The sequence below is a fragment of the Crinia signifera genome, chromosome 4 (genome assembly GCF_055691185.1).
Source record: "Crinia signifera chromosome 4, ASM5569118v1, whole genome shotgun sequence".
Lineage (NCBI taxonomy): Eukaryota > Metazoa > Chordata > Amphibia > Anura > Myobatrachidae > Crinia > Crinia signifera.
In genome coordinates this window covers 256,187,906-256,202,096 of record NC_139220.1, presented here as the reverse complement: position 1 = coordinate 256,202,096, position 14,191 = coordinate 256,187,906, and the positions used below count along the sequence as shown (strand labels likewise).

At 43.3% G+C, this 14,191-nt stretch overlaps 1 protein-coding gene across 2 annotated transcripts in view; it reads right to left on the bottom strand.

Annotated features, from left to right (window-relative positions):
- Positions 1-14,191, bottom strand: part of CERS3 (ceramide synthase 3) — a 134,472-nt gene that overhangs the window by 39,018 nt on the left and 81,263 nt on the right. For both annotated transcript variants that reach the window (XM_083184276.1, XM_083184277.1), the window contains one exon: positions 6,088-6,205. In XM_083184276.1, the coding sequence (XP_083040402.1) occupies positions 6,088-6,205 (118 nt within the window). The remainder of the gene's footprint in view (positions 1-6,087; positions 6,206-14,191) is intronic.

Genomic DNA, 14,191 nt, shown 5'->3' with positions numbered 1-14,191 from the left:
TAGATTTGGGTGGGGTTTTACTTCACAGTGAGATCTATATTGCAGTGTAAAAATAATGCAGCCAGTATTTACCCTGCACAGAAACAAAATAACTCACCCAAATCTAATTCTCTCTGCACATCTGCCCCACCTAATGCGCACATGGTTTTGTCCATTTGAGAAGGAATTTGCCTTTGCGAGTGAACCAAAATAACCCCCACTATCGTTCAGCAGCCACATTGATGAGATAGTCAGCAATATATCATTAACGATCACATAATGCATACGCACCTTTATAGATTTCCCTACAGGAAAACATGCCCTGGCCTAAGCACATTTTCACCTTTGCACATCCTTGAACTATCTTCATCATTAGAACAATATCAGTGTCTCCCAACAACCTCTCCAGATAACCCGGGTATTGCACATTATATTGCTAGAGTTTTGCTGGTTTCTAACGTTACAATTCCTGTTAATGATAAAACTTTCCAAAAGTAAATGAATTCCCCTTTGGAGAGCTGGATAAAGAAGTGAAGCATTATCTACCAAATACCAGTATATGCCACATACATACATACATACATACATACATACATACGAAAAGGGAAAGCCAAGCAGTTTCATTTAACGACACCCCGAGCCACTTCGATAGCCACCCATGACATGGGCATATACATGAATATGGTATAGGAAGCACACTGGGCACAGACCAGTAGCAGGACCCTTCTGCTTAACATTTATTTATATAGGACCAGTATATTTTATGCCGCATTATAATGGGATTAAAACATTAATAAGAGAAGACTGGGTAACTGCAAACAAACAAATAGGGGTATTCAATGCAATGACAGCGAGCAGTGCTGATAGCTCGCAGTCAGAATATTCAACGCACTCCTCTTCACTCGCAGTTTCCACCTCGCTGGTTCAATTTGGCGAGGTGGAAACGGTGAGTGTGGCCATTAAAACGGAAGGGCTGTGGAAGGTGGACAGGATGACCCCTAAAGTAATAGTGAAAACTATACTGAGGTGTAATGAATATTGTATTGTATACCCCTGGAATGTACCCCTTTTTTTTCTGTACCCCAATATTATGTTATTTTTTTTTCCTTCCCTTTAATAGGGATGTATGTAAATGGAAATTTAATAAAGAAAAACATGTGAAAACGTCAGGGCTTGCCACAAAATACAGCGGACTCACTGCAATTGGGGCAAACCTCCCTGTTTAAGGGGATCCTTGCCTGATTCTGGCCAATCATTGTATACAGCGAAAAAAGTACATTGAAAACCCCCTCAAATACCGCCCAGCGGCAGGACAGGTGAGTGCGGTGAGCCGGGTAGGGCAGCGACGGGAGGTGGTGGACAGGAGGACGGCACAGTGTAAGCTTCTGCTGCTCACCCGGCGCCATCCTCCCTCACTCAATCCGGCATGCTTTCGGTTTTGGCTTTGTTTCCGTCAAAAGCAAATCTATTAGCGGCTATTCCGTCAATCCACCTGCTTTCCCGCAGGTCGGAACATTTCGACCTGCCGAAAAAAATAGCCAGCACTGAATAGGTCAGAACCCCTTCCGATCTGTTCATGTTGAAAAGTGAAGTCTTTTTGTGAATATACCCCAAAGAGTGAAGAGGGCCTTGCTCACAACTTCCAATCTACCAAACATACAGTATTTGCTTAATATGTCATCATATCAGAAATAACTGAAAATAAATATATCTAACACATACTCTTAATTTTCATAGCTTGGCTAACTCTGCTTACTTTATGTTTGTCTGATATTCTGTATATTTTCTTGACAAAGTGCTTTCCTAATTCTACAAAAGACGGCACTATTTCCCAAAATTTATTGTTAATTGGTCCCTTTTTTTAAACATAATTGTTTGTTTATTTGTGTACAATTTAAAGATATTTCACATATCTGGACAGTTTTTAATCGTTATCCAATAAAATACTGAAATTTTCTGGCATGAATACATATAGAACTTTTTCAATTTACCTCTGTGCGACAACAAAAAAGACATTCTTTATCTTTTTTTGGCTTTATTGTTAATTGGGACAGCGTGGTCGCATTGCTTTTTTACAGATTTTGGGTGCCTTAAACGTTCCGCTCGGATTTACATAATATTAGCTACCAGCTCAATGAACCAATAACACCATAATTTCATCCTGGCCAAAAGGCGCACCATTTCCCTGGTATTGTCTGGGTAAAAGTCCACATTTTATTGGTCAAGCATGTCCAAACCCTCCAGCTGTTATAAAACTACACATCCCAGCATACCTTGCCATCATTTTAGCATTAGCTAATAGTAAAACTGTGGCAAGGCATGATGGGAATTGTAGTTTCACAACAGCTGAAGGGCCATAGTTTGCCTGGTGTAAAGTGTCTGGAATCTGCAGGATGTTCTACTCTACCTGCAGAAATGACCATTACGTGACAATCTCCACGCCCTAACTGTAAAATCGTATTTTATTCGCAAACATGATCATTCTTAGCCTCGAGCTCCAACCAAATCTCTTCCAGTTTCTTCAGGTGTAAGCATTTTTGGTGCATAGACCCAACTGTTCCATCTTAGGTATACTTCTCTTGCCAAGATTTTCTGGTTCTCATTTTCAAGTTACTATTTATATTTTAAAACATTAATATATCAATCTATTTTTAATATCAGCCATAGATACTGTCTCAGAATTCTGTCATCCAATATCCAATCCCCAATCAAAACATGACCTACTTCTACCCTCCCAATGTAAGCAGCCCCAGAGTAATGTCACAATAATGACAGATTACAAGACCTGAAAAGAATGCAAAAAAGGATCATTATATTACAGCAGACTTTGGGTCTGATTCAGAGGTGATGCGGCTGTGTCCGAACTTAAATCTGTAGGCGGAGTCACAGGATCGACAATGTACAAATGCTAGCTTCAGCGTTCCCTGTGTAGACATGCCTGCACCTGCAGTCACAGATGCCCGCTTTCTGATATCCTGCATGCAGTAACATGGCCACCGGTTCTAGACCAGCCATGTCCAACCTCGCTGGTACTTTTCAACATGGTGGAAATGGTGAGTACGAGCATTAAAATGGCTAGGTTCGCTGCTATATGAAGCGGGTTTGCTGCATTTGCGGCAATCCTTGCCTTTCTGGGAATTCTTGCCATCCTCCCTCAACATAGAATACAGCGTGCGGCCGTCAAGGATGGCTGGTTTTGGGGGATCTTTGCTGAAAACAAATCATCCCCGCAGAATAAACCCCCTTGCCAGTAGCACTGAATACCACCCTATAAATCTCATTTACTATAATCATTATTTTATTTGTAAAAACTCAAAATGTTTTTTAATGTAATGGGCTCATTAGACCAATATTCATATTCCCTATACATATTTTGTGCAAGTAGCCACCACTGATCTAACAATACGTTAAACGACTGCACAAGAGTGGTACATAAATGGTTATAGCTGTAATGGAATCTCTGCATATGGTGGCACGCTGCGCTGGGGATTGTAGTTACACAACAGTTGCAAAGCCACAGGCTGCACTTGTGTAACTGCTCTCATTGCAATCATTTTTTTAGAATTATTATCATAATCATCTTGCATCTTTGTTAGGGATGTTCCCCCTGTAAAGCAAACAGTATGTACTTGTGAAAGCACATATACACCTAAACAATTTTGTGATCAACAGATCAATGAAGGACGGTGATGAGGCATAGTTTGTGGATAAACAGGGGACCCAAAACTTACTGGCCATACACCAACTTTCCTCCAACCTTGCTCTCCAACTAAATTACTGGCACACACACACACACACACACACACACACACACACACACACACACACACCTTAGAAACTTTTACATTAGACCAGCCTCTCTCCAACTTGTAATGTCACAGAGGTAGTCAGGTCCTGCCTACCTCTGCATGTTTTGAATACTTACATATTTTGGTATTTTAAAGCGGAAAAAAAAAAATAAACTTTTGGTTTGCATGTCCATTATTTTAAAATGTACCCTTTTACCTACTTCTGGACAGCGGGACCAGGCAATAAACAAAGTATTGTTTGTGCAGTGTTTGCTGTTATAACCCCGCCTCCCAAACCTGGAGGCGGGGTTGTAACGTAAAGTATAACGCTGCTTCCAGCTCTTCTCCGGCATGGGCTTGACCCTGGGTGAGATGTTCCGAGCCTTGAAAAGTGATAAAATTGAGAGTGATAAACCACCAGCCAATCAGCTTCTGTCATTTTTCAAACAACCTGTGACATGGCAGTTAGGATTTGATTGGCTGGTGGTTTATCACTCTCCATTTGATCACTTTTCAAGCTTAGTACATCTGGCCCACCATCTGCTGGCAACAGCAGTTGAAGGTGCTGTTGCAGGAGAGGGGCTGATCATAGAGGGGGAGGGGGGAATTGCACGAAGGGGTACACTGAAGGTGGAGGTTGAGGATCGTGGGTGTGGTGCATAAGGGAAAGCTGACTGAAGGTCATGCTGTTCATGGGCGGTTTGCATGCATGGCGTTCCAAGTCTCGAAAAGTGATCAAATGGAGAGTGATAAACCACCAGCCATTCAGCTTATGTCATTTTTCAAACAACCTGTGATTATTCTGATGACTCCCCTTGCGAGTCCACCAGATGCCGCTCGCCCCCACCCTCAAACGCTGTGATCCCTGCACGGCTGCAAATGGATGTTTAGCATAAGCACCCATTCGCAGCCTTGGGTGCAGGGGAGAGATTATTCGATGGTTGGGGACTATTGAATGATTTCTCCAGCGCTCACAGATCTGAGACACCTCTGTGGTGTCTCAGGTCTGCGGGTGCCCTGTGCGGGAAGCGGACAGGAAGCTTACATCCACTGACATCAGCTACCTGCCACCCATCCCATTGGGGAACTACCATGAGAACACCCAGCATTTTCATGAGAACGCCCATGAAACAGCAGTCGCTAAAAATCGCGCAGAGTAGCGAGTAAACTAGAATAGGGTACTAAAAAGGTGCTGCTTATATGCCTATCTACTATAAAACGGAAATGTAGTAAAGAGGATTTCTGAAAAGAGCTTATGAAAATAAAAGTTGTTTTATAGTTAGATGGGGGTATGCACATTACAGATCCGTGTGACTTATCTTGGCAGTCCTCCTCCCACTCCCAGAGCAGTTGCCAGCAGGGAGACCAATAGTCATGCTGCGTTAACGAGGACTCCCTCGGCCGCACATGTTGAACAGTCAGGATTTCAGCGTCGGGCACCCACAGTCGACCTATTGGCGGTCTAAGCTAGACACCGTTGATCCGGTGCTTCGAACAGTATACTTAAACAAACTGCATATAAGGGGTAATTCAGAACTGCTTATAAGGGGTAAGCAGTCCCCCCCCCCCCCCCCATCGGCCTATTTCTCACAATACGATGTCAGCGAATATGTACACATTCACATCGGCTCGCATGAAGCCGCACAGAGGAAAAATCACCATTGAACGATTTTTCCTCTCTTTGCAGACAGTGTAAAACTCGCCGAAGGCATACGCTACGGGGATGTGCGCATGAGCGACTATGCACATGCATCCTCCCCCACCATTGAAAACCGGGGTGAATTTGCTGCTCACTGAGAAAGCCTGAATTGGCCCCATAGCTCCTTCTACTTGCTGAACCCAATGTCCAGTGAGAGAACTCTAAAATGTTCTATAACCGGTTACATGCAAACTGTAGAGACTATTGATATCACAGCAAATAAAAAATGCCCAGAAAAAGGTCATGAAAACATTTATAAAATGTTAAAATACATGGCTTCAAAAATACAGGACTGACTGCAGCCCAAGACACCCATGATTTGTACTCAGGGCACCAATGCAGCCTTGTAAGAGATAGACAGGAAACAGCAAACAGAATAAGCACAGACTTTGTTTTGTGGTTGGCACCAAGACACTGGTGGGACCATTTTAAGCAAGGCATGTGCTTTATAATCATGTTTACAAGAGACACAGAGCCTGACTATGTGAAACGAACCAGAATATGCCATTTGTGCTGAGACTTTAGCAAAAGAAATGCCAGCAGCAAGAAAGTGCAAGCTCTCGTGGACAGGAACAGAACATGACGCTGCTTCCTACGTGGCTCAGCAGCTGAAATACTTACTGGAGATGGGTGTTTGGAGCACGAGATGTAGAAATTTTCCAAGACCGGATTAAATGAGGCTTTTAGTCGGACTTTGCTCTTTATCCCCATAGATCTGGCCACAGGTGTAGCAACGGCCCTGTGGAAATACAGATACAGATCAAAGTCAGACAGATATCTTACTATCAAGCCACATTATTAACTCTGTCCGAGCAGGAATTCCCAGAGACAGGTAACCCTCCTGCAGCAGGTTTGCCTGTGGGACTCCCACTGACTGATACTAGTGATAAATACACAGAACTTCTTGACAGTCTTTAACAATTTGTATTAGACAAACCAGGGATGTTATTACCATAAGTGCAGGGGGTGTAGCTGCTTTGGAGCCCAGAGCAGAGAGGGGCCACCTTAAATGTCACCGTTCCATGTGTTATATACAGGGGTGTAGCTACTATAGGTGCAGCTGCTATGGGGCACACCTTGTATACCACCCAACAATTGGGTGGTATATAGGGGCCCTTAAAAACTTTTTCTATGGGGCCTAATATCTAGTTACACCACTGAGACAAACTCTACATAACACTAGTATAAAAGGCTTACACAAAACCTACTTACAAGTACACAGTGCTGATCGTAAAGGAAATAATACATCAGATATATTTTTGCATTACTAACTTTAGCAAAAGACTTTGTAAAACGTATGCACCACTAAAAACTATTTCGGTACTTGTGAGTTATCCGGGCGCCCGATTTTTGGTCGTATACGCATCGCGTCGCATCGCATGGCATCGTATGTTAACCAAATGGCATACGATGCGACGCGACGAGATGACCACCCGAACCCGATTTTACATCGCATGGCATCGTATGTTAACCAAATGGCATACGATGCGACGCGACGAGATGACCACCCGAACCCGATTTTACATCGGGTACCATGTAAAGTGATCACGTCGCATCGCATGTTAACCACATGGCATGCGATGCGATACCACCCGATTTTTGCAGTGTAAAACCCCTAGAAAGTGTCCCAAAAAGTGACACAATGTCAGTCCCATCCCCATTGTTAACGCCACTCCACTATCAACGTGAACCCGAAGCGTGGCGAGCGCAGCGAGCCCGCGAGGGGCGGCGGTACGCGTCCTCCGACCTTTTCATGCCCTACTATCCACTAGGGCGTGGAGTGAGAATATAATAGTGTGGCGAGCGCAGCGAGCCACCGAGCCCGAAGCGTGGCGAGCGCAGCGCGCCCCGCGAGGGGACACGGATACCTTCACAGGTAAGCGCGTCCCTTCACGGGCTTCACAGGTGTCCATGGCGACGTGGACACCTGTGAAGCCCGCGAAGGGACGCGCTTACCTGTGAAGGTATCCGTGTCCCCTCGCGGGGCTCGCTGCGCTCGCCACGCTTCGGGCTCGGTGGCTCGCTGCGCTCGCCACACTATTATATTCTCACTCCACGCCCTAGTGGATAGTAGGGCATGAAAAGGTCGGAGGACGCGTACTGCCGCCCCTCGCGGGCTCGCTGCGCTCGCCACGCTTCGGGTTCACGTTGATAGTGGAGTGGCTGTGAGCATCCAATATCATTCATCAATATCATGCATATCTGACACATTAAGGACAACTGAATTAAAGGTAATAACTGTGTAATTAACATAAGAATGAAATAAATAACAATAACAAATAATCATAAAGCACACAATAATCAATCAACATCATGATTTATCAACTAACGTGAGCGCATGCAGAATACGCTCAAATGCGTTGTCTCTCGCCAGGCATTTTCGCCACACGAACTCCTGCATGTAGGAATCTAGATGATGGCGGGCTGTGCCCCGCTGGCGTTTGTTGCGCCATTTTGCACACCCCCATAGTCTCTCAATGTTCTGTGTGTGTGCACCAGTCTCTGGGTCCACGAAATTAAAGCGGTGATTTACCCGCAAGTGGCTGTAACCAGCCCGCTCCAGTTCACTGGTTTGGTAGGCGCGCCAGCAATCACTGACGATGGTGCTGCCAGGTGCCACGTGCTCCACAATTGCACCAAGGAGAGTGGTTGCATCTCGTTTGGGAACTGCGACCATGAAACAGTCCCCTGTCTCCCGGCACACTCCTCCGAACACCCACTGCTGTGGGAGTATTCTGCCAACATTGGCCTTGCGCTTTACAAACAGGGTTTCATCAACCTCCACCATTTGCCCTGGGCCTCCAATCTGCCGTTGAGGCTGTGCCATTAAGTCACATTGGCATGCCTCCCGCATCAAGGCGTTATAAAAAACGGTGCTTTTATTGCATAGTTTTAAATTCTTTGCACAGAACTCGATTGATGTCAGTTCATCACACCAGCACCAGATAAAGCGCAGGATCGTCATGAATGGGAGCCTGCACCCAGGATAGAACAGGGAGGCCCGCAGACTCTGTTTTTTGCTGCAGCTTTTAATATAGCAGCGCCATTTGCGCTCTTTCAGGGACAGGCGCATAGGGTGCCCATTTGGGCATGTGGCAGTCAATGGGAGCAGCCCTTTCTCCTGCAGGAATGCGACTGTCTCTTCCTCAGTTTTTGGGAGGCTGAAGATGCCATCAACCAAAGCCATTTTGGCAATAATGGTGTAAGGGGTGAAATGGGGCAGGTGTAAGGGGCCAAATGGGGCAATATTGGGGTAAATGTCCAAAAATTCACCTCACAAATATGGAACAACGCTGTAAATCAATATCTCTCTCAGTAAAACACTTGCTCTCTCCTCTGGAAACTACCTCACACTGTTTTTCTGCCAGATGTGCCAGAGGGCGGGTTTAAAAATGGGCGGGAAGTGTAAACATCGCGTCGCGTCGCATCGCAACCATACAATAAGCATACGATGCGACGAGATACGACGCGATGGAAAATCGCGTCGCATCGCGTCGCATCGTATGCTTATTATAATGGCATGCGATGACCACATCGGGCGCCCGGATAACTCACAAGTACCACTATTTCAACTATAAACCAAGGTAGCACATATTGTTCAGTTTGAAGTGGACGTTCCACAGCAAGTATTAAGTCGTCAAAATCTCTTAGAAGGGTTCCCTGAATTGCCCCGTGTGGGCACAGCAGGCGATATCGATGAGCAGCCCTGCGGCGTCACAATCGCCTGGTTGAATAGACACTGCAGGCAAGAATATTTTGACTAGACACCGGAGTGTCTATTCGGCTGTACACACGGGCTGCCGATGGTCGTCGACTTATCTCTGACAGCAACTGGGCAATTTTGACTAAGCAAAATCTGTTCATCCTCCAAACCGTGTGTAAACCCCTCAAGGGGCCTACACACGTGGAGATTACTCAGCAATATCACTCAGCGCACAGGGATGTGTCAGCTGATCCCCCTTCCCGATGCGCTCCAAAGGGAAGGGGGGTGTTTGTTTATTCTTTTTTTAATATTTCACCATAAACCAAGTGCAGACAAACAAACATTGATGGAAACTGTAGCATTTATATAACTATTAATGCCATGTAGGGGAAAGGATGCGCTTAGAAAACCAGCTAGGGTGCCATCCAATAAAATCCAACCATTGGAAAGTCAGAACGGTCTGCTGCACAATGCTTCGTTACTCATAGGACAACCTATATGTGACACTTATTATATAGGAATCTTACATATTGTCACTGTCATACTTGTCAAACATGTACTAAGCATTCATGTTTCACTCAAGCAAAATTTGTTTTAATAAAAATTTTTTTTTTTTTTTTAAACACAAACCTAGGTAAAAAGTACAATTAAAATACACCAGTAAAAAGAGTTAACTTATAATGAATAAAAAATAGTTAGGCGTATTAAATAAAATATTACTAATTACAGGAAACCAGTAATATACAAGAAACCTCTGCACTTTGCTGTATTTAAAAACAAACATGAATATAAAGTAAGGACATTATCAGAGGGTTGCAGGTCATCCTATCTCATACTAATTGTAAGCTCTCAAGAGCAAGGCTTTCCCTAAGCTTTATGTCCACATATGCACTTATCACATCTAAATATACGCGTGCTGTGGAATAACTTACCATACAAATAAACAATAATATTATAGACTAGCTGGAGTACCCGGCGTTGCCCAGGATTTTAAGAATGTTTGTTTGCAAAAATTTAAATAATAAACACAAAGGATGAAATTTATTAATACCACCTTCACATCGCACACCCGTGTCCACCCCGCGATTTACAACCCAGCTCCGACCCAGGTCAAACCCTTTTAATTGCACTTTTGACCCACGTTATTGCCGGGCTGTCACCTTTTCAGTCACCCCAGGTTAGCCATTGAAACACCATGTATGTCATATTAAATGGACAATTTTTTGGCTCAGGAAGATGACAAGTCAGAAAGGGTCAACAGGAGAGGGTAGGGCCAGCTCACAGTATTGTAGCAATAAGCATAAAATTCCCACTCTATCATGGCAGCACCACTTTTACTTTTATTGTGATCATGGATTTTCAGGTACTTTTTCTTTAGAGCTTACAGTTTATTAACTACCTGCTGCTGAGTTCTGTGAAAGCCAGAGGACTCCAGCACTTGGGCAACATTTCTGTAAACAACAGAATCTTTGACAGTTCCTGCCAGCTGCCTGGCAATCTCCGCCTCACCCCTTATTCTCAGCAACTCCTTTACCTCTTGAGGACTCCAATTTGCCATGGCTGTGTATGCAGGATGTAAGCAAAATCCTCTCTGTACTCTCCTCTGCACTCTGCTGTCCAGGCACAGGCTGCTGATGTCATCAGACACACAATGACCAGCCAATAACCAGTTTACAATGAACCATGGGTTGAATAACCCGAGTTAAACCATTTAACCCGGATTCAACCCGTGTATAACACTGCTTATATCCCGGTTTAAAATGCCCGGTTTCTCAACAAGGGATATTTAATAGTGGTGCATTGAGAGTCCACCTCAACTCGGCAATAACCCGTGTTATTTTGGCGATGTGAAAGTGGTATTAGATGGGAGTTCTATTTCACATGAAATGCTGCTATGGGCAACCAATCAGATCCTGTCTATTATCTTCTAGACGGTGCTAAATAAATAACAGGTAGATTCTGATTGGTTGAGAGAAAAATACGGTGGAGTGCTAATTGATATTTCATTAATATTATGTATTTGCAATGATCAATTGGGCATCACATAAAATATATTATTTATTTTATACTAGCATATATTCATATTAAAACATAGGAAGTGTATAAAAGAAATTGCGCATACACATAAAATCAAATCAGAAGAGCACTCAATAGTACAGGTCGAGTATCCCGTATCCGAATATCCGTTATCCGAATTATTCCGAAATACGGACATTCCAGAAAGTGAAAAAAAATTTTTTTTTTGCTAAAAACTCACTGGGGACATTTGTAACAGCATCACTGGGGACATGATATGTAACTGGCACTATATATGTGCAAGACAATGATTGCTTGGCATTCAAATTCAGTGCTGAGATAGTATACACATTTTGTTTCACATTTTGTTTCACATTTTGAAACCTTGTTTTTTGAACAATTAAAATATATTTGTGTGTATTTTATGTGGTAAAAAATATATTTGTGTGTATATTGTGTGTTTATACAGCATAAATGCAAGATACTTCAAAATACATCATTGAAATATTAAAATATTCCGAAATACAGAATAATCCGTTATCCAAAATTCTCCTGGTCCCGAGCATTTTGGATAAGGTATACTCAACCTGTAGTATATATGGTGGACACGAAACAATACATTTGGGTCAATCTCACTTGTTCCTATTATGTTTTCCTCTAGATGGTTACTGGAAATCTCCCTTATTGTCCATGAAAAGATCTGGTGCTTTCATGGACAATAAGGGAGATTTCCAGTAACCATCTAGAGAACATAATAGGTGAGATTGACCCCAATTTATTGTTTCGTGTCCACCATACTTTCTGAAGTAATATTGGCAACAAACAAAGTTTGTTTACATTCATCCTCCGATCACAAAGCATTATTTGGTATGGTCATGCTGCTTTCCCACTGCAGATCAGTTTAAAGTACTGGTAATCTTAAATGGTATTTAAAACGGTATTAGCATTCCCACTGCAGCAGATTACCGTTTTAAATACCATTTAAGTACCATTCCCATTGCAGTGAACCGTGTAAAATGTAGAGTGCCTAACCCCCCCCCCCCCAGTGTAAAGAGTGCCTAATCCCCCCCCCCCCCAAGTGTAAAGAGTGCCTAACCCCCCCAGTACCTGCCCTGTGCCCCCACCTCCCCTCCCCTTGTACTTACCTGCACGGGGATGCAGGGCAGTGGGGAGGCAGCGGGGGTCCATGCGGGGTCCAGGCAGTCCCAGTGCCTGATGAGAACTAGTAGTTCTCACTTTGCGCATATGTAATGAGTACACGTGCATAATAATGAGCCGCTCATTACATATGCGCATATGTAATGAGCGGCTCATTATTATGCACGTGCACTCATTACACATGCACAAAGTGAGAACTACTAGTTCTCATCAGGCACTGGGACTGCCTGGAGGCTAAATAACGTTTAAGAGGCAACGTTATTAAACGTTATTTTAACGTGTAGGACTCTGCTTTAAAAACGGGTTGAAATACCATTTATCTTTAAACGGTATTTCAACTCTGGCACTTTCCCACTGCAGCCTTAAAACGGTAAATTGCGCTGAAAATCGGCAATTTACCGTTTTTTAGCTGCAGTGGGAAAGGGGCATCAGAGAGCTGAGAATGCTGGCAAAAGCTGCTAAAAGCTCACTTCGATAATAAACATGAAGATCATAACAAAACAGGACAACACAGAACGCTCGCTCTAAGGACCTACCCATATGTTGTGAGGCCCAAAAATGCAGGGATGCGCAGTAAGGGGAGGCAGTGCTTCCCCTGTAATTTGGTTTAGAATTATACAAAGACTATACATATCTATGACACATTCTGTGTCATAAGTATTTTCTTTATATTATTTTTGCAATTTGTGACATTTAAATTAGTTTGGCTAAACCGTTGTCTAGAAAAACACATTAAATATAATACAAAAAATGGCACTTCTAGAAGTGCTTCTTTGACATGGGCCGCTGTGATTGGGCAGCAGATCCAGTTTATTTCCCATTACCAGCAGCCCCTGTGAATTGCTTTCCAAAAGTGCTGCTTTTATCCGGCTCTCCCCTTCCCTGTCATCTATCCCCATGTCCCGGCTCCCCTCTCCCCTGTCATCTGTCCCTGCGTTCCAGCTCCCCTCTCCCCCGATAATGAATTTTGATTTTTTTTTTTTTAGTTACCTCGGCCCTGTCTTAATACGCTTATATGTAAAATTTCAAAATCTTCGCTTGTAAACTGGATTTGTATAGATAGACAGAAGGACAAATTTTCTCTTTTATATATTAGATTATAATAATACACCATTCTCTGTGTCCTCACTTTTTATACATACACTGTTAAATGAGGAACTATTTTTAAACTATTTCTTATTAATAGATCTTGTGTTGATAAATTGTTTCATATTAAACACTGAAACCAAAATGTAAAAATGACAACATACTGACAATATTCCAATCCACACAACAATTATCCATATCAGCACACTAACCTGGCTATCATGGGTCTGTAAGAAGAAAACATTTATTTTGATTAAACAAAAACTGTGCCCTGTTTCAGAGCCGGCCCTAACCAATTTGATACCCTAGGTCAGTGGTTCCCAAACTGTGTGCCGTGGCTCCCTGGGGTGCCTCGGGACACATGCAGGGGTGCCCTGGGTTGGTGGTCCAGGACCAACTCAAATTATTAATGCTTAATTATTTATGAGCAAATCCAGTGCTGGTGGCTGCCAATCATAAAATGTGTACAAACAGAAGCAAATCCTGCCCTTTACCACATAACTGACCCTAGGAATCGTATATAAACCCAATCTAATTAATTTTGTTTTGGCATAGGGGTGCCGTGAAAAAAAAATCTGATACTCTAGGGTGCCGTGATTCAAAAAAGATTGGGAACCCCTGCCCTAGGTTATGCTGGGTACACACCAGAACGATTTGGTCTCAATTCCCCCAATTTCTCAGAATTTTTACCGACTGTAGGTAAAGAGAGCAGAATTGGGCATGTTTTCAATGCAAATTCGATCCGCGTCCCTGACTGTCGTT